The 20,944-nt window shown below is 40.3% G+C and overlaps 1 protein-coding gene across 7 annotated transcripts in view; it reads right to left on the reverse strand.

Moving 5' to 3' along the window:
- The window catches only part of LOC117693636 (uncharacterized), an 80,638-nt gene that overhangs the window by 40,968 nt on the left and 18,726 nt on the right, over positions 1 to 20,944 (reverse strand). For 3 of the 7 annotated variants that reach the window (XM_076917376.1, XM_076917377.1, XM_076917374.1), the window contains 6 exons: positions 14,775 to 14,845; positions 13,918 to 13,942; positions 11,086 to 11,199; positions 2,799 to 2,869; positions 2,081 to 2,105; positions 179 to 240 (listed from right to left, as the gene is read on the reverse strand). In XM_076917376.1, the coding sequence (XP_076773491.1) occupies positions 179 to 240; positions 2,081 to 2,105; positions 2,799 to 2,869; positions 11,086 to 11,199; positions 13,918 to 13,942; positions 14,775 to 14,845 (368 nt within the window). Of the gene's footprint in view, positions 1 to 178; positions 241 to 2,080; positions 2,106 to 2,798; positions 2,870 to 11,085; positions 11,200 to 13,917; positions 13,943 to 14,774; positions 14,846 to 16,988; positions 17,120 to 20,944 lie in introns of those variants that run through there. The other 4 variants (XM_076917378.1, XM_076917379.1, XM_076917375.1 and 1 more) reach the window with 3 other exon arrangements.

Consider the following 20,944-nt stretch of genomic DNA (forward strand, 5'->3'; position numbering starts at 1 on the left):
AGTGCCATGTGTGCAGTATGTGCATACTGAATCCTAAGCTGGTGAGATCTTTAAAACATGAGGAGCATTAAATATGATATAACTGATGAGTGCCATGATTCCATTGTGACACCCACTGAACCATAAGGGGACCATTGAAGTAAGTTTTCTAGACGAGAGAAAGGAAAGGCCTTCTTACCTTGGCCACCTTCAGGTGTGCTTTTCCCTTATCCAGTGTATTGTCAGCACATTCAGGTAACACTAAGGGGACAAGAAGTGACTGTCAGCTCACAGTACGCCTATTGTTTAAACTGGGTTTTATTTGATGTGGGTAAAAGTGTGTGAAATTAGTTAATGTTACTAAACCTGATGAACAAGATGGTTGTGCTGCTGCTGGACTGTGTTCTCATAAGGCAAACTAAACAGAGGGAAGACCCAAAGTCAAGCAAGGATCTATCTGTCCATGTGGTAAACATCTGATTCAGATGTCATACTAAGATTCATAGTGTATCTATGAGAGATTCTGTTCACTTCTCTCCCAGTGATCTTGCCAGTCTCATGAGCTTTGTAAGGGAGAGACATTTGGTGAATACAGAAAGACCTAGTATACTCAGGGCTGAGGATGGGGACATGGCTGGGGTTAGGCCACACTGTGTGGACAATGTATTCTAGTACACAGCATCAACAATAAGGTAACAGGTGGAAGGGACAACATGGGAATTAACAAAATGGAGAAAGAGGCAAGAGAAGGATAGGGGCAAGACGTAATAAGAGGGAAGACTGAAAGGGGAGGGGGCTGGAAGTGGAACCCTGTGTCTCAGGCATACGTGTTTCACAATCCAGTCTATACTGTGCACTAGCCTATAAGCATCACCTAAAATTGGTACCAAACCCATTTGCATAATGAGAGAATCTAGGAGAAACAGATATCTTTCTGAGGGTTTTAGGCTATGGGGCCTACTGAAGAAGCTGTAGTGAACCCATTTTGAGGAAAAGACTTCTTCAGTTATACCCACATGTACTCATAAGAGGTGAGCTAGGTCAGACCTAGAGTGCCAAGAGTGAGATATCCACGTAGTGACAGCACACAAGGCAGACACGTTCTGTGTTCAGATAGGTGCCTGGAGAGGTGACACCTGGGAGTCAATGTCCTTTATCTTGAGGAACATAGGCAATAATTTAAGGGAACTCTTGAATCCAGCCTGTGTATCTTGGAAGATGAACCTAGAATACCTCAAAAGGCACCATAGATGGGCCAGAATACAGACATTTTCTTACCTGTTAAGCCACGGGGTCCAAGATAGATGGGAGCCTCTAACCTCCCTTGACTCAAGCACTTAGTATGCTAGTCAAATTAAGGCGCATAGGCCGCTACAAGCTAAAGACATACATAAGGCCTTTACTTATCATGACAAGGCTAGTGTTGCAGTGAGGTCAGACTAGAGAATCCTGCTAAAGAATGAGAGACAGCACTGATCAACATCTAGGTGGAGACCATAGTTCTTACTTGACCGTGTGCCTAACTTGTGTTGCCCTTGTTGTTCATGCTAATACTGTCCACCCCCTTAAGCCTTTCTATAGACCTTATTAGAATGAATCATGGGAAACCCAATTGGGACATATCCACCCTACATTTCTGTTCCTGTGTAGTGTGTTTCATTTTTACGTCCTATCACCTGAAAATAAGTATTTGTGCTTCTATCCCTTTTAAAACTGACTGTCTGCTGCCTGGTAAACAACACTACTACCTACTCTACCCACTCTATCAGTCAGGACAGTATTTGAGATCCTTTTAGATTTGATATCTTGCAAGCAGATCCTAAAAACTGTAACTCTTCCATAGGGATTATTGTACCCTGATGAACTTAATGACCACAGATATATCCATAAGTTTTTATCTAGTGTGTTGTTTCTTCTCTTTTTTTATTAAAACACACACACACACACACACACACACACACACACACACACACACACACACACACATAACTAGAACCATATTCTAATTATTTTAGAACACAGTGTTGCATCTGACAAAACACAGCTAATGTTTACAACAATCCTTATCTAAAGTCTGTTGTAGTAATTCCACAATACATACCATGTCTGTTTTTTTTAATAGGTACCTGCAATTGAGAGGGAAAAATATTTTATATTCCACAATCATGCAGGGTAACATATGCAAATTGTTTTGATTGATCCATTTCTGAGTTGTAATTGCTATAAGGATGAAAAATCATAATCAAGTGATGACTATATTAATGTATACATTATTTGAGGTTGCCACAAAGTATCTGGGGCTCTGAACTTGTGACAAAAGCTAGTATCTTTCACATTTTTACTGATTCATAGGTAGATCAAACAAACCTGTGTGGACTCTAGAGTGTCCCAAAACCTACACCACATATGAAAACTTACATTTTTCACTAATACACATTCTATTTCTAGAATCCATGTTTTACAACTAATTTGATGATATGACCCAAAGTTTGGTGCACTAGAAGCTTACTGTGTCTGGCATGTTGCTGATAAGTGTTCAGTTGGTAAGTGCTTTAAAATATGAGGAGTAGTGTAAACTGGAGAATCCCACTTGAAAGAGATTAGTCTCATAAATCAGGACATAAAATTGCACCGCATTGTGATGTATTGAATTAAGACCAAGTTGGTAGAGTTCCTCCATTTCATTCTCTTCCTCAGTAACTGCTGTAGTACCTGTGATGCATCTGGCTAGTGTCATGACTCAAATGTGATACCCACTGAAACATAAGGGAACTACTGAGATAAACTTTCTACCCTAGAGAAAGGAAAGCCCCTCTTACCTTAACCTTCCTCAACGGTCGTTTTTTCTGGTCCTCGTCTGAAGTCGCATTGTCAGTATGTTTAGTTAATGCTAGAGGAACAGAGAGTAACTGTCAGCTCATGGTATTGCTTACCATTTACACTGGACTTTACTTGATGTGGGTAAAAGTGCATGGGCTTAGTATATGTAATTAAATGTAGTAAACGAAATGGTTGGGATAAAGCTGAACTGTCTTCTGGGAAGGTAAATAGAGTCAAAGAAAGGCTCTGGAGAGAAATTGTGGGGAACAAGCAAAAGAAACTTGCCCAAGTACTGCCATTTTGTTTTGGAACATAATTATTTTTCTTAACCACAGCTCCCATTATTCATCCTTTGTTCTCCAAAACATAATGGCTGTTTCTAACTACAGAATAACAAGTGGATTTGATTGGTTAGACTGTAAAACCTACATTCTGTATCAGTTTACATAGGTCAACCTCATAAGAAAAGCCTTTATCCTTTTGGTGGAAAAATGTAACGATAACTTGGTACAGATGCTTCTGGTTTGGAAGCTTAAATACTCTCTAATATTATGGTTCAGGGTCACAGTTCAGCTCCCAAGGCTGTTCTGTGTCCCTGATTGATCAGTAGCAGCTTGATTGCAATATCTGTTTGTCATGTGCATTGACCTGGTGTCTGAGTTGTATTGAATCTAAACAGACTGCATAACATTTGGTGCATTGGCCAGCAATCCAATCACACTACCCAGGTCCCCGCTTTGTAATCATTCACATTCCAGGACTTCATTTTTAAATCCAAAACCTCTAGAAGGTAAGTTGGTTGGTGGCTATCTAGGACCCAAGGAAGGAGAAACTAGACACAGTATTGTTACTAGGATCAGAGGTCAGGAGACATTCCACTTCCTCTCTGGTTCCCATTGGAGGAACACCTGATTCTGGTTCTGAGTCCTGTTGGTGGGGCATCTGAGCCTTGTTTTTGCACCATCTAGTATCTCTTCCATCTCATCCCCAGTTCTGGTTGTGCTTAGTGTGGCAGTCTGTCTGTGGCTGTCAGTGTATGTTTGTACTTTTATTTAGTTGCTTGATTGTTGCTCTGTGTTTCATATTTGGAGAAACTGGCCAAGCTTCATCTGCCAGACATTCATCCCTCGACTTAGTTTTAACTTGTTCGAGGATTTGCAGGAAAAAGAAAAAGTTGGAGGATGTGAAAGCTTAAGTAAGTTCTAAGGGTCTAAGGACATGATTTAAGATATGGAAGAACTTCAAATCTCTGAAGAAAGAAGTTCTGGAAGATACCAGAAGGTGGAAAGACTTGCCTTGCTCATGGAAAAGTAGGATTAACATAATGAAAATGGGCATTTTACCAAAGGCAATCTGCAGATTCAATGCAATCCCCATCAAAATTCTCATACAATTGTTCACAGATTTTGAAAGAACAGTTCTCAACTACATATGGCAAAACAAACAAAAAAATCCAAGATAGCTAAAATGATCCTAAACAAGAAAAGAACTTCTGGAGGTATCACTAACTTCCAACTATACTGCAGAGAAATAGGAATGAAAACTCCGCAGGAGTAGTATAGAAACAGACCGTAGATCATGGAATTGATTCACAGACCCAGAAATAAACCCACCCACCTATGGACACTTGATTTTTGACGAAGAAGAGAAAACCATACAGTGGAACAAGGAGAGCATCTTGGACAAATGGAGCTGGTTTTACTGGATGTCTGTATATAGAAGAATGCAAATAAACCCAGATTTGTCACCTTGTATATATCTCAAGTCCAAATGGATCATAGACCTCAATATAAAACCAAACACACTTAATCTAATAGAACAGAAAGTGGGGAATACCTTTCAACTCCTCAGAACAGAGGATAACTTCCAGAACAGAACACCAATGGCTCAGGCACTAAGGTCAAGAATTAATAAGTGGGACCTCCCTCATGAAACTAAAGAGCCTCTGTAAGTCAAAGGACACTGTCATCAGGACAAAAATACAGCCTAGATATTGGAAAAATATTTTCACTAATCCTATATCTGACAGAGGGCTAATACCTAAAATATATAAAGAATTCAAGAAGCTAGAATCTAACAATCCAAATAACCCAATGTAAAAATGGAGTACGGAGCTAAGCTGAGAATTCTCAACAGAGGAATCTTGAATGGCTGAGAAGAACCTAAAGAAATGTCCGATGTCTTTAGTCATCAGGGAAATATAAATCACAACTCTGAGATTCCACCTTACATCAGAATGGCTAAGATAAAATCTCAAAGGTCAGCACATGCTGGTGAGGATGCAGAGCAAGGGGAACATTCCTCCACTGCTGGTGAGAGTGCAAGTTTGTACAACCACTGTGGAAAACAATTTGGTGGTTTTTTCAGAAGTTTGGGAATAGGTCTACCTCAGGACCCAGCTATACCACTTCTGGGCATATACCCAAAGATGTTCCATTATACCACAAGGACACTTGCTGAACTATGTTGATAACAGCTTTATTTGTAATAGCCAGAAACTGGAAACAACTTAGATGTTTCTCAACTGGAGACTGGATACAGAAAATGCGGCATTATCTACACAATGGAACAGAATACTACTCAGCCATTAAAACAAGGACACCATGAATTTCTCAAGCAAATGGATGAAACTAGAAAATATCATGCTCAGTGAGCTAACCCAGACCCCAAAGGACATGCATGCTATGTACTTACTTACAAGTGAATATACTTACCATATACTACAGGATAACTATGCTATAACCAACACACCCAAAGAAGCCAAATAACAAGGAGGGCACAAAGGAAGCTGTTTGAATGTTTCTCAGAAGGAGAAACAAAAGAGATATCAGACATTGATGGAGAGGGAAATAGGTAGGAGAGCGGATGAGGAGGAGAGGGGCAGAGAATATGTAGAGAGAGCAGGGAAGAGACGGGAGGTCAGCTGGGGATGGGAGCAGTCTCTAACAGGTGCCAGAGATCTGGGATGGGGGGATGCCACAGAGGGTCTAAGGGGGCAACAGTGCTGAGATTCCTGGCAGTGGAGGATATGAATCCTGAACTGTCCACTTCCTGTAGCAAGGCAGGACTCCCACTGGAAGGATAAAGACAGCAACCCATCCAAAAAGCCTTTTGACTACAAGATGTGCAGGGACAAAATCAGAGCAGAGATTGAGGGAATGGTTGAGACTCATCCTAATGGCAAGAACCAATCCTGGACACTGTTAATGATACTCTGCTGTGCTTGCAGACAGGAGTCTAGCATAACTGTCCTCTGAGAGGCTCCACCCAGCAGCCAATGAAAACAAACGTAGACACTCACACCAAACATTAGATGGAGCTCAAGGAATCTTATGGAAGAGTTGGGAGAAAGATTGTGGGACCCAAAACGGACAGGGACTCTACAGGAAGACTGTCAGAATCAAATAACCTGGACTCTTGGGAACTCCCAGAGACTGAATCACCAAACAAATAGTGAGCATGGGCTGGACCAAGGCCACCTGCACAGATGTAGCAGATGAGCAGCTTGGCCTGCATGCAGGTCCCCCAAAAAACTGGAGCAGGGGCTGTTCTTGAGCCTGCTGCCTGCCTGTCTGTCAGTGGATCCTGCTCCCTAAATAGACAGCCTTGTCTGGCCTCAGCGAGAGAGGATGTGACTAGTCCTGCAGTGACTCGATGTACAGGTTGGGGGGGGGTGAGGGTGGAGGGGGATGGGGTTTGTTTGAGAACCCAGAGTGGGGGCTTCATTTTTTGAGGGGAAGGGGGAATGGAGGAAGATTTGGGGGGGTACTGGGAGGAGAGGAAGGGCTGATAGTCGGTTGTAAAGTAAATAGATAATTTTTAAAAAGATATATAAACACAAATTGTAGAGATATAAGAAAATGATTTAAGTTATATGAAAAATGGGAAATGTTTCAGACTTCTTTCCTTCCTCTATGTTATTGTTATATTCTGAAAAGTTCCAAATTTTAACACCGATTAAAAGAATTCTCATAAGCTGATAGAGCATTGACTGCTTACTATTCAGTCACAAGCTCGATTTTGAGGTTCTTTGGCTGTCTTCTAGCTATAACTTAAAGATGTTCATACTTTTTAACCTAAAGCTATAGTTTTTGCTGCATGAATCTACTCCAGTTGTTTTATAGAAACCTGCTAACTCCCTTTTCTACAATATGAATTGGAATACAATAGTGATGCTAACATGTCTAAACTTCTATCTTCTTTTGTAAATTAAAAAATAAAATAAAATTCACATAAGCTTCATGGAATCAAAGAAGTTATAAAACTTGAATCCACCTGTCACAAGTCAAGTGGACTCCAGATAAGTATAGCCTAAATTTCTGCACCTATCCATTCCTGAGAATGGGATTCCTTCCCTTCCCTAATTGCTGGGAAATTTGAACTTCTTTCCCTAGTCTATATTTGTCTCAGCAGATTCCCACTTGTCTGGCAGATACCATCCAGGAAGCACCTGCAAATTACAAATGGCTGTGCTCTGTATTTGCTTAGAGTTCAAATAAACCAGCCCAGCCAATGTGACTGATCACTGTCTCTTCAGCTGGATCAGCTAATCAGACACTTCTGAAAAATGCCCCATTACCCAGCTTTTGACTCCTTTCACCCTTACTGGTCCCTGACAAGTGATACCCCAGTTTCAGCTAGAAGTAGTTATAGAAGAGAGTACATTGCCCCTGCCCAGGCGGAAATGCTAAGTCCAAAGTGAATTCTCTTTGGGAGAAACTTGTTGTTATGCCAACCATTTGGGAGTAGTCCAGAACACTTTAGGAAAAGATAAAACAAAACTGGATAGGGAAGAACAAGGGAGACGGGCCAATACCTGCTTCCAGAGTATAGTCAATCAATTCTCTTGACTAATCACACGTTCACTGCCTTTGCAGGTCCTCTGGCCCTTTTCTGTCCCCTGTTCCTTATAGGCTCATGAACTCTCAATGCTTTAGTTAAAGTTATTCATTCAAGAATTAACTAAATTATGCTCATGGTTCCAACAACCCAATATAATCCCCTATACTGAGAAACAGATAATCAAAGATTTTAATATGGTACAAAGACAAAGGGCAATATTGAGAACAAGTAAAAGAGACTTGTCCAAAGTACTGCCATTTTGTTTCAGAGCATAATGAATGTACCTAACCACAGCTCCTGCTGTTTATCCTTTACTCCACAGAACTTAGTAACGGTTCCTAACCACAGCTCCTGTTATAAAGCTTTTGCTCCGCAAAATACAATGGCTGTTTCTAGCTACAAAATAACAAAGGAATTTCATTGGTTGGACTGTAAAACGGACATTCTGTAGCAGTTCACATAGATCAACCACTTAAGGAGAGCCCTTATCCCTAAATCCTTATTAGTAGAAAAATGTAACAATAACTTGGCATAGATGCTCTTGGTTGGCAAGCTTAAATTCTCTGAGATTCTGGCTTGGGGGTCACAGTTTAACTCCCAAGTCTGTTCTGTGTCCCTAATCAATCAATAGCAGCTTGATTACAATAAATATTTGTCATTTTCATTGACCTGTTTTTTGAGTTGTGTTGGATTTAAGCAGACCCTATATTAAAATGAGAAACAAAATTTGCTTTCTAGGAAATGCTAAACTAAAGCAACCTGAAAGAATTTGTTACATAATGTAACAATGAAATAAATCTTTAAAAAACTTTTTTTTAACTGTTTCCTCTATTTGGGAGGCTCAGTAACTGGCTGTATATCTAGCAGAGGTGAACCTTATGTACCCAGTTCTTTCAGTAAACCAAGTAGGTTCTAGGTTCAAATTCCTGTCTTCAGTCTTTACAGCAAGTACCTTACTATTGAGCTATCTCACTGGTCCCACAAATCTTATGATAAAAATCAGAGATTACAGTCAGTTCCTGAGATGATTTTGAGCACAGGATAATTACTATTTTCTCTTCAGCCTCTGCTGGATACCAGTAGTCTTTTATCTTTGTCCATAGAGTAAAGGTCTAATCCAGATGGCCTACTGAGACTGCCTTTCTAGGCATGCTTTCCCTGAGAACGGTTCTTTTCTGTTTTCTTCCAGTGATCTCAGTCTCATGAGCTTTGTGAGGAAAAAACATTTAGTGACAGATAGACCTAGTATACCCCAGGCCAAGACTGGGGACCTAGGCCATGGCTAGGAGTTAGGCCACACTGTGTGGACAATGTATTCTAGTTTGCAGCATCAACAATAATGTAACAGTTGAAAGGGATCACAGACACTTCCATGGTTGGCAGACATATAGTTCAGAGTCAACATGCAACCAGGAAGAATGAGAAGTGGTGGAGAAGGATGGGATAAGAGGTCAGAAGAGGGAAGACTGAAAAGGTGGGACTAATAGTTGAATCCTGTGTCTCTGGCTCAGGGCTCAGAAGCAGATAGACAATGTGCATTAAACCTACAGACACAGCCTATAAGAGGGGCCAAAAGCAAATGCAGAATGAGAGAATCCAAGTAAAGCAAACATACTTCAGAGAAGAGCAGGCTGTAAACCTATGAAAGAAGTTATAGTGAAGCCACTTAGAGGACAGAGATTTTCTTAGACTAAAATCCCACGACCCTAAAACATAAGGCAGGTCAGACCTTGTCAAGACTGAAAGACTCCAGTAGTGACAGTGCAGAGGAGAGGAATATCCTATGGTAAGATGGGTACCTGTAGAACTGATACCCCAAGAGTCAGTGTCTTTTATTCTGAGGAACACTGGCAATATTAGGAGAACGCTTAAACTTAGCCTCTGTTTCGTGGAGGCTAAACCAAGAATGCCTCTTAAAGCTCCAAGAGTGGGCCAGTTGTATACATTTTCTTACCCATTAAGTCAAAGGGTCCAAGATGAATGTCAGCTTCTCATCTCCCTTGACTTATTCACTTAGTATGATAGTCAAATTAAGGAGCATAGGCTGCTACAAGCTAGAGACATACATTAGGCCTTTATTTGGAAGGGCACTCACTGCTACTGGTGCAGGGAGGCCATGGTAGAAAATCCTGTTAACTAATTCAGCAGTCTAACCTGTGGATGTCCTGTAAAGCAGAACTAAATGGTCACTAAGAGGATCAAGAAAGGCACTACTACCAAAAAAAAAAAAAAAAAAAAAAAAAAAATCCCAAGGGACCACAGGAACAGGATGTACATGCTGCATTATCAGGACCACAGTGAAGGCCTTTATCTATAGGTCATTTGAGTGCACAGGAGAGGATTATATTTTACCAGAGATACTGGTTTACCCTAGGAGAAAAACCCAAAGGGACTACAACAGTTTGTATGTGTGGTGACGTTTAATCTCGGTGGTCAATTGCATAAGATTGAGATTGTGCCTGCGGAACATTATCTTGAGGTAATAAACTGAGGTAGCATACTGTGCCACTGTTAGTGACATTGTTCTTTGGGCTGAGATCCATCACTGTACAGGGAGAAGGTGAGCTGGACATAAGCACTCCATCTCTTTCTCAGATTGCACTGGAACTCTGCCTGAAACTCCTACATTCATGGTTCTCAGCAAGAGTGCCCTCCATACTCAAACTATTGTGGCAAACCACACATTCCTCCTTCAGCATAGTTTGGTCTTAGGATTTCAGCACACAAACTGAGACAGTACCTTTGGCACAGCTTCCATGGAGAGCTACTAACAGCAGTGGCAGGCTTGGCCAGTTGGTAGTGGCATAGACTGAAAAGTGCTAAGTGTAAAAGACTGCCTTCAAATGACAGAGCCACAAGCAAAGAATACACAACTGACAGGGATCATCATGATGCCTTTGAAAGAAAAAAACCCACAGAAACCTCCTGCCCCTCCTGCCATTTCCTTGTTTCTACTGTTCTCTCCCTCTCCCTCAAGCCTCCCAAGCACAGGGTGTAACACACTACTCCAGGGACCCTCTCCCAAGAGTCAGACCAGAACCGCTGTGATCTAATTCCATTTCTGTCTTCATTCTCAACACTTTTGATAATCACACGGTCACTCTTGAGATGGTTGACATCCAATCCATCCACATTACAGGTGTCTGGGACTAGGTAACAGAGAGGGTGGCTCACCTGTTCCCACCTGCAGCAGGTGAAGTGACAGTGATGCAGACAAGACAGAGTTCACTTTTCCTCTCTTTCTCATTACATTACTCAGTGAGAACAGAGTCTTATATCTAGTTTTAAATTCTGTGGTTGAATTTCAACTAATGAAGTACACAAATTAACATCATCTACAGAAGAAAATGTTTCTAATCTGGTCATCTTTGTTTCCTTGTATTATACATTATGATCTACAAAAACTGGGTATAATTTAATAAAATTATTCTATTTCCTCAGTACCTGTTGCTTCAGCTTGTAGATTGTCCCTGGAAGTACAAGCTCTGAGTTGATGTTCATCAGCATGCAGGGGAGCAGCAATATTCCTGTGATGGCTCTGTCTCAAGACATGTGTTGCTTGGAATGCATTAACGACAGAGACAAGTCATGTCAGCTTCGTGGCAAAAACAAACAAACAACAAACCAGCAAAAACCAAACAACAAAAAACCAGTAATGGTTCTATGTTTATTCCATTCCATCTCATGAACATTCCTCAGGAACCATCATCAGCGGTTCAATGGTGCTTTTGAAAGATCCCCAAGTGCATTGTGCACAGCAGCGTGTAGAAAAGCATAACTTCACGTCAGTGTGACAATATACAGAGAAGAGCACCAGGACTCTGTTATGTTGGTGTTGTACCTGATCAACAGAATCCATGTCTCTTAGAGCCACATAAAAACTGAAATGTAGCTGGGCAGTGGTGGTGCATGCCTTTAATCCCAGCGCTTGAGAGGCAGAGGCAGGTAGATTTCTGAGTTCGAGGCCAGCCTGGTCTACATAGTGAGTTCCAGAACAGCCAAGGCTATACAAAGAAATCGTGTCTCAAACAAACAAACAAATAAACAAACAAAAAACCCTGAAATGTATGCACTCTCACTTCTGAGTGGTGTTCACTACAATGCTGTACACTTGAAATCCTATGAATCTTAGTTCAAAACATATGGATATACAATTATACACACACACACTCACAGGTAGCCCTTAAGGAAAAACACATAGAATTGCTTTGTTATGTCTATTAAATGACAAAAGAATCACCTACATATGAATGAATCTAGGAAGCATGAGGTTTCAGTTGGTTACATACGGAAATAGAAAATGTATGCATTTTTGCTGTTTACCTAAGAAGCTGTAGGAGGCTCCTAGCTTAGTAGAAATATGTGGTCTTCCTCTAAGAACTTCAACCTGACTGGTGCTTCTCAGGGAGTGATTGGCTGATCAGAAGACCACATTGAGATATGTTCTAGAAATGCTCAGTTTCAAAGTTACTCAAAACCAAGGTGTCACATTATGGTTGGGCTGAATAGAAACTTTCCCTCAACTAGCCAAGTGTGGACATGTCCTCATCATGAACTGACAAGAACAGCAGCCTGGTGCAGTGGTAACATAGTAAGCAGGGTATGTTCACATCACTTGTAGGTGGCAACCTCCCTGACTCTCTGAATGGCCTTTCTTAGCTCCTGCTTAGATATGGGTACTGACTCCAGGGCAGTGAGACTGTATCATACCTGGTCCTACCTCCCTCACCAGCCCTACCTTCTCTCTCTATTTTGAATTTTTTCTGGTAAGGTCTCTATCCTATTTTAGCATGTAATTTACTCTACAGAAAATAATGACCTTGAACTTATGTTTCTCCTTCCTCCACTTCTCAAGGATAAGCATTAATAGGATTGAGCCATCCTGGGCACATTTTATGCAGAACTAGGATACTAACTCTGGGTCCTGGACTCGCTAAACATGTACTGAGCCAACTGGGCTGAAGCTCCTGTCCATAGTTTCACACTAGTTTCCCTTAATCAAAGCACAGTATAGCAAAGTGCTAACACTGTAGATGATCTATACAGAAAATACTTGAAGTAATGATATTGAGTCATGTGGTTCACTGCTGAAAATATCTACTCAGTATTCACACTTTAAATATGGAGACTGACCACTACTGAGAGGAAAGCCTCCTGGAGCACAGAATGTACCTCACTTTTCTGTGTGTATTCCAAGGATGTGGTAGTGGACTCCTTTTATAACACTACACTGTAGTCAGAGGCAGATAGAACTATGTGAGTTCCAGGCCATATAGATAGGTAGATGGACAGACAGACAGAAGACAGTTTCAGAAAGTCATGGATACACAGCAAAACCCGGTCTAAAAAAAGAGAAACAAAAACAAACAAACAAACAAAAAAAACTAAAACCAAACAAAAATCCTCTATTTAAAAAAAAAATTAGTACAGATTAGTATCTAACTGGTAATTAGAGTTCTTAGTGAATACTTTCCCTTAGTTGTTTTGTTCTTTGTGTTCATGCTAATATTGTCAACCCCTTAAAGCTTTTCACCAGGTTTTACTAGAAGGAACCAACCAAGTCTAGTTCCAAGTCTAGTCTGAACCCAGTTCCTACACATCTAACCTATTTCAATATAGAGGTCAGCACAGGATCAGTGGTCTGCATCAAAACATGGGCTTTTCTTTCATCCTTGTTAATGTCTGTAGGCAGGTGAATAACACTGCCCAGGCCCTCTGAGCACTGTGGCAGCTATGACAGGGTTTGGGATTCCTGAAGCTTTGAGTTAGTGCAGGCAGATGTTGGAAAACTGGAACCTGTTTCCTGGGTTTTGTATGCACTTGATGGGGTTAAATGTAGATGGTGCACTGCACATCTAAATACCTCCATCACTTACTCCGAATTGTAGTTTATTCATCTGTCTAGAGAAATACAAGTCAACCCACTATGTGTGGCTGTGGCAAACTTTAAACACAGAAGTCAATCTCTACCCTGATTTTTTTCTAAACCTTTTCACTGGAAATTGGGTTGAATACCTTGAATATCTGTATAAATAAGATAGGTTTAGATGCAGCCTAGTACATAAAACATCAAACTAAAGAGGTCACAGCTGGATGCAGCAGCTGTAGGCACATGGCTGCCATTTCTCCCTTGAGGCATCACTTTTTTTAGAACAACCATTCAATTTTCAATCAATACATGTGTATTTGCTCACTGTGGTGCAACCATACAAAAGACAACCAGTATTAACACAAGTCATATTTAACACGTGTCTTCAGTGACTGCAGAATACATACCGTGCTGATCTTTTTTAGGCTCCACCTGCAACATACAGGAAAGAAAATACTTAAGAGACTCATATTGTGCTAAATTCTGTTTGTACAGCTCTTTTGTTCATGCCTTTGCAGGACATAATTACACCAGAGATTGTAGAGATAATCTAGTCTCTTACTAATCTACTGACTCTTACTGACTAATGGAGAATCAGGTGAAATGTTCTGTATTAGTATAGTATGTGATGCTAACACTGATGTCTACTTTGTGACAAAAACTAGTATTTTTCCCACATTTGCTGACTAAATAGTGCATCAGACAACCCTATGTGTTGGCTTCTACTGAAGGTTAGCTGAGTTATATCACAATATGGTGAAGCTAACATCTATTATAAAGGGGTTACACTAACCCCTTTTATGAAGCACTCCAATAATTTGCATGCATCCTCATGTCTTAAGCTCTTGACACCTGAACATTCCATGCTGGGACACGTGATGCTTCCACCACATCCATCTTTGGGGAACACAGTCAAATTCAACCTAACCCACAGGATCTAGAAGCCATAAAAGGGGAGCACATTTAAGTCTACATGGATGATATGCCTGTCACCTTCTGAGTGAAATTTATATACTGTAAAGCACAACACGATTGTCCAGAAGACAACCTGCCCCAACTCAAGGTCACTACCTGACATAGCAAGTGTGAATGTTCTATTAAATCACCAATCTGATATGATTCCATTTCCTTCTCTTCCTAAATAAACTATTGAATGCTCATGCTATACCTAATTGACTTTACTTTTTCAAATGTGATTGCCATAAAAACAAGAGGGAATCATTCAAGAAAGTTTTCTCTTACATAAAGAAAAGGGGCTTCTTACCTTTATCGAGGACTTTGGGGACCCTTCTTCAACTCTTGAGGAAGGTGTGGGAATTGTGTTTCGAGGTAGAACTAGAGGGACAGAAAGTAACTGTCAGCTCATGGCACTATTTATTACACAAGCATCTTTGACATGGATAAAAGTGTACTGAGTCAGTATATGTGATTAGGCTTAGCCTACTACTGGGCTGTCTTTGCTGATGGTAAGCACAGGCAAAGATTAGAAAACTAAACAGCTTATTTTTATTTTTCTTTTGCTTTCTAGAGAATGGGAATATAAAGCAACAAGAGTCTATGTTTCAATACATGACTACTAAATGTACGTTTCAAAAACTTTATGTATGTATTCAGTTTGGGGGAAATCACATCAGGGGCAACTGTTGGTATCTAGTTTTCCCCTTCCATTATGTGGGTACCTGGGGTTAGTATCAGAATATCAGGTCCAATGACAAACACTTATACTATCAAGACATCTCACTCTCCCCATTAAAATAAATGTCATGACCATCAATTCCTGTAAGCATTTTGAATCCCAGAAGAACTGAAAAGTCTCTTCACCATATCTCACAAGCATATTTCAACCTCCATCAGTTGATACATCCTGATTCTGCATTCATCATAAAGAACATAGAACTTTAACTTTTTAACACATACATTTTAGTCTAAGGCACATAGTGTAACTACAATTATCCATTCATCCTTTGACATTCCATAATCCTGGAAAACAATATTAAGTACCCGGTGCCTTGTTTCTCCTTCTGGTCTTTACTACCCTATGCTCTTCTGTACTCATGTGTCTTGTGGCATCCACATTAAACAGAGCAGTGATGGGGAAGAGTGAGTATCTGGGTCCTGCTGGCCATTCAAGTTCATTAACTCAGCTCTATGTAAGAGTTGCTCCAAGTGTAATGCAGCCTCTACAAACTGGGTAGATATTCTGAGTACTTATGTGTCACTCTCACAGGGTGTGTGGGTTACAAGGTAGCTGCACTTTTGAGGGTCACGTTTGTATTCCCATCAGATATCAGTCAAAGATCTCCCCATTTGTAGTTGGCTTTAGGCCAGGTGTGAGGAAGAGGCTCCCAACCCTAAGTATCTGTGAGCTGACAAGAAGTGCTGGTACTTCATTATAATGACTAGGATGAAATATGACACTGATGTAGCAATATCTATCCTGGAATAAAGTGACCATGGACTCTATGTCATAAAGTAGATAATGCCGAGGACCTCTACAGACTTTGGACTTCCTGACATGTACACTGGAAACCTATCTTGGCTAATTAACTTTTCACAAATATGAAAATATCTACATTTAGGCTTTGGCCAATTCATCAAGACAGCTATAGTTCTTTGAAATGGTGTCTGGATAAATAAACCACATGGCACATGAAAACAAGAGAAAGAATTGATATATCTTTTCAGCACCATGTTTCTACATGCACAGAAGTACAATGACCTCTGCATACTTTTCTTCTGGTTCACCACATATGAACACTTTATACCCATCGATTACTGTAAATAGTTACTGACACTTTACTTAGTTCACCAGTCTGTAATTCACCTGATTCTCTACTTTATTTGTTGAAATATTTATCACTTATTCAGAACAAAATAATCAGTATATGAATGATACCTAATTCCAAAGATATGTGGGTCACAATATTAGCTAATTGTGATATCTACAATTCAGGATAAACCATAAATTATTTCAATTGTTCAATATGGAGTATGTATACACTATAACATTTCACATATATGGAAAAGTCTACATTTTAGGGGATAAAGTTTACCTGGTAAATAAATGACAGGGAATGTTTGTTAAAAATGAAAATAGGCACACATTATAGTGTAAGATGTATCATAATTTATACCCACTACTGTGAAGCGACTCCAGTTTTCTGAGATTAATAATTTCAATACAGAGAACCTATGTTATTTCTTGGTATGTTTATGAAATAGTATTACAGTATTAATATATAGGGATGTCTATGAAGCACAACCTTGAGGGAGGAAATACAAACATACATAGGCACATGTATACATACAAACACACATGTTAAATTCTAAAGTCAAATTACTTCATAAAGACCAAAATATAATATACAATAAAACATAATTCTAATAATACAGCAGCTGTATGTATTTAAACAAGATATTTTTGAGAAATATTAGCCAGTCTAGTTGAAGAAAGAGCACTAAATGGATAGTAATATACCTCTGGTATCACAACAGTTCCCCATTGAGAAAATTGAGCAAATTCCAATACTTTTGTCGCTGTGTAGTGTATAGTCGTGTACTCCGAGCAAAGTCTCAAAGTATACTGGCATTCAGCAGCCAGGCCTGAGTATAACTAAGTACAGGTCAGCCATAAGTCACAGAACTTGCATAGTGAGCTCATAATCCATACCATGACGTCCAGCATCTGCCACTTAGGCAAGTCTGTTCATACAAGTTCAGGACTACAGTGTGGGTTATTATAGATGTCAGTGTTCTTTATCTAAGAAGGATCAATTACAAAGTTAATATCTGACTCTTCTCTTTATATTATCCTGAAGAACCCTGTCTAAATGCCTGCTTCACAGAGCTCTCTCTCTCTCTCTCTCTCTCTCTCTCTCTCTCTCTCTCTCTCTCTCTCTCCTTCTCTTTCCCCCCTCTCTCCCTCTCCTCCCCTCTCCCCCTCTCCTCCTCTCTCCTCCCCTCTCCCTTCTCCCCTCTCCCTCTCTCCCTCTCCTCCCTCCCCCTTTCTCCCTCTCTCCCTCTCCCCCTCTCTCTCTCTCCCCCTCTCCCTCTCTCCCTCCCCCTCTCTCCCTCTCTCCCTCCCTCTCCCCCTCTCCCCCTCTCCCTCTCTCCCTCTCTCCCCCTCTCCCCCTCTCCCCCTCTCCCTCTCCTTCTCTCTCTTTCTCTCTCTTACATCAAAACGTGAACTTTCAGCTACTGCTCCTGTGCCATTTTTGCCTGTCTGCTGCCTTGCTCTCTGCCTTGGTGGCCATGGATTCTAACTCTCTGAAACTTTATCCTCTAAGTTAAATACTTTCTTTTACAAGTTGACTTGGACTTGGTGTTTTATCACAAGAATAGTATTTCATACATACCACTTCCTCATTCCCCTATAGTTTCCAAGTGTGGCAGAATAAAGTAGTCACAATGAAATGGTAGAATTTACCACTCATCATTAATTCTTCACATCTAAACTAAGGTCTGCAAGGGAAACTCAGTTCTAAGGATAGAAACTTGCCTTCACGGGGAGGCTTGGTCAAATGTTTAGGACTTTTTGAGAAAGAAAACACATACATAGGCACATGTATACATACAAACACACACATTAAATTCTAAAGTCAAAATACTTCATAGAGACCAAAATATACAATAAAACATAATTCTAATAATACAGCAGCTGTACGTATTTAAACAAGATATATTTGAGAAATATTAGCCAGTCTAGTTGAAGAAAGAGCACTAAATGGATAGTAATATACCTCTGGTATCACAACAGTTCCCCATTGAGAAAATTGAGCAAATTCCAATACTTTTGTCGCTGTGTAGTGTATAGTCGTGTACTCCGAGCAAAGTCTCAAAGTATACTGGCATTCAGCAGCCAGGCCTGAGTATAACTAAGTACAGGTCAGCCATAAGTCACAGAACTTGCATAGTGAGCTCATAATCCATACCATGACGTCCAGCATCTGCCACTTAGGCAAGTCTGTTCATACAAGTTCAGGACTACAGTGTGGGTTATTATAGATGTCAGTGTTCTTTATCTAAGAAGGATCAATTACAAAGTTAATATCTGACTCTTCTCTTTATATTATTCTGAAGAACCCTGTCTAAATGCCTTCTTAACAGAGCTCTCTCTCTCTCTCTCTCTCTCTCTCTCTCTCTCTCTCTCTCTCTCTCTCTCTCTCTCTCATCAAAACGTGAACTCTCAGCTACTGCCCCCGTGCCATTTTTGCCTGTCTGCTGCCTTGCTCTCTGCCTTGGTGGCCATGGATTCTAACTCTCTGAAACTTTATCCTCTAAGTTAAATACTTTCTTTTACAAGTTGACTTGGACTTGGTGTTTTATCACAAGAATAGAAAAGTAAGTAAGACAGCCCCTAACCAGTCATGTTTGTCTACCTGTCCTCAATGGTTCAATTAAAGACATAATTGTTGTAGTAAAAATTAATTGGCAGTTTCTACCCTACCTTACATCATTCAGTTCCCAAAGAAAAGACACAAAACTTTTCTATTTATAATAAAGCCTTAAAAGCACTAGAGCTGGGAAGATATCAATCCTCTATGCTATTTTGTCTACTTCCCTGTCAATAACCCTCAGATACAACTTGCCATGTTTCTAGCAGGCCACTCCTTTCCAAACAGCTGGCCCTCATGGCCATGTTCTCACTATCCATCTACCCCTGGCATCTCCTTCCTTCCTCTTCTTTCTCGCCTGGTGTTCTCTGCCTCAGACCCCCAAGCCCAGGAACTGAAACATTGCCTACCTCTCTTCTGCCCAGATACAAGCTGTCAACATATTTAACCAATAGTTTTAAATTAAGGAGCAAAGTTACATAGCATCACTTGGTATGTGTGATGATTTCCTCATTACCAAGGAAGCCCTCATTGAGGGCAGCCAGATCTTGGGAACCAGTATTTACCATTACAATAAATGGCAACAGATCAAACCTCAACACACTATTAATAATGAAAGGCAGAAAAGAAAATAATAATATTATCTCCCTCTCTCTCTCTCTCTCTTTCTTTTTAGCTTTAGCCCCACTGAACCACCCTGATTTCTCTTCTGCATTCCCACTGAACAACACAAGATGGCACCCTTTGAAAACCTGTTGATCTTGGATGTGGTGGTACACTGGGAAGCGGAACTAAGGTCTCTTGACTCCTCTACCAAGATTGTCCTCAGAATCCTATGAGGTTTAGTTTTAAACAAAATCAAGAAGTATCTATAGCTGGGCAGTGCTGGTCAAGTTATTTCCTCCTCCTGAACTTCAGTCTCTCCTGAAAATTGATATGATATGTTGTAAGTCTCTTTCCAGAAAATTAGTCCTCTTTCTGGTGTGTCCATGGGTCCTAGCTTGTTGCTTCTCCCTGCATGTGATTCTTGGCACCCACTGTCTAAGCTGTTCAGTACCAAAGGGAGGAATGCAAGTATCCCTTCATAGTATTTCATACATACCACTTCCTCCTTCCCCTATAGTTTCCAAGTGTGGCAGAGTAGAATAGTCACAATGAAATGGTAGAATTTACCACTCATCATTAATTCTTCACATCTAAACTAAGATCTGTGAGCGAAACTCAGTTCTAAGGATAGAAATTTGATTTCAGTGGGAGGCTTGGTCAAGTGTTTAGGAATTCTGCTTTATGTCCAACCCCTGCTTACTTAAAAAAATATGTGATATCTCAAGTGGCATAAGAAATGGGAAGTGGGAAGAAAGGGTTCTGGAAACCCCCCAAAATTTTCTCATGGTGGAGACCTATGATTATTAAATCCACCTAAATCTAGGGCTGGTGCCTGAGATGACAAAGGAAGGGGGTTTCCTTTGGAAATTACCTTTAACCTGATAGATAAATGTCTCCCAAGTGTATCAGAAAGCAAAGACCTTGTGAATAACCATACTACCAAGAGCAAAAGTATTCTAAATAAAACAATTTATTTCCTTCCCTTTGGCTATCAGATCATTGATATAATGGTTCCCTATAAATTGGATTTTCCTCTGGAATATCATGGCAGGAAAAAACATATGGCTGAGGCCCCTATTCCAGCCGGAGGGGAATGCTACACTATCTTACTAGTCCTGGACTTTATTCATTTTATTGGCTTGACAGATTGAGAAACACGGGCACTAACAGCTCTTCGTCATCATTGTGGTACTCATATTATGGTGAGGACTGACTTTTTCTGCTTTATTTCTTAGTATACTTCATTTTGAGACAATATAGAAAGAAAAATGTTATTTGACTCATGATTCTAATAGCTAGAATGTCTACATAGTATTGTGCTGCCTGATATCCTTGGAAGAGTGTTCTGACTAATACATTCACAGAAGATCAGAAAGGGTACCAGGCATGTGGAAAAGGTGTACATGTACAGGACATGTATGTCCATTTCTAACTACACAGTTCAACAGGCATTAACTTACTCCTGCCAGGTCATGCCCACTCTTTGTCTATAGTA

This window comes from Arvicanthis niloticus, chromosome 21, assembly GCF_011762505.2.
Source record: "Arvicanthis niloticus isolate mArvNil1 chromosome 21, mArvNil1.pat.X, whole genome shotgun sequence".
In the NCBI taxonomy this organism is placed as follows: domain Eukaryota; kingdom Metazoa; phylum Chordata; class Mammalia; order Rodentia; family Muridae; genus Arvicanthis; species Arvicanthis niloticus.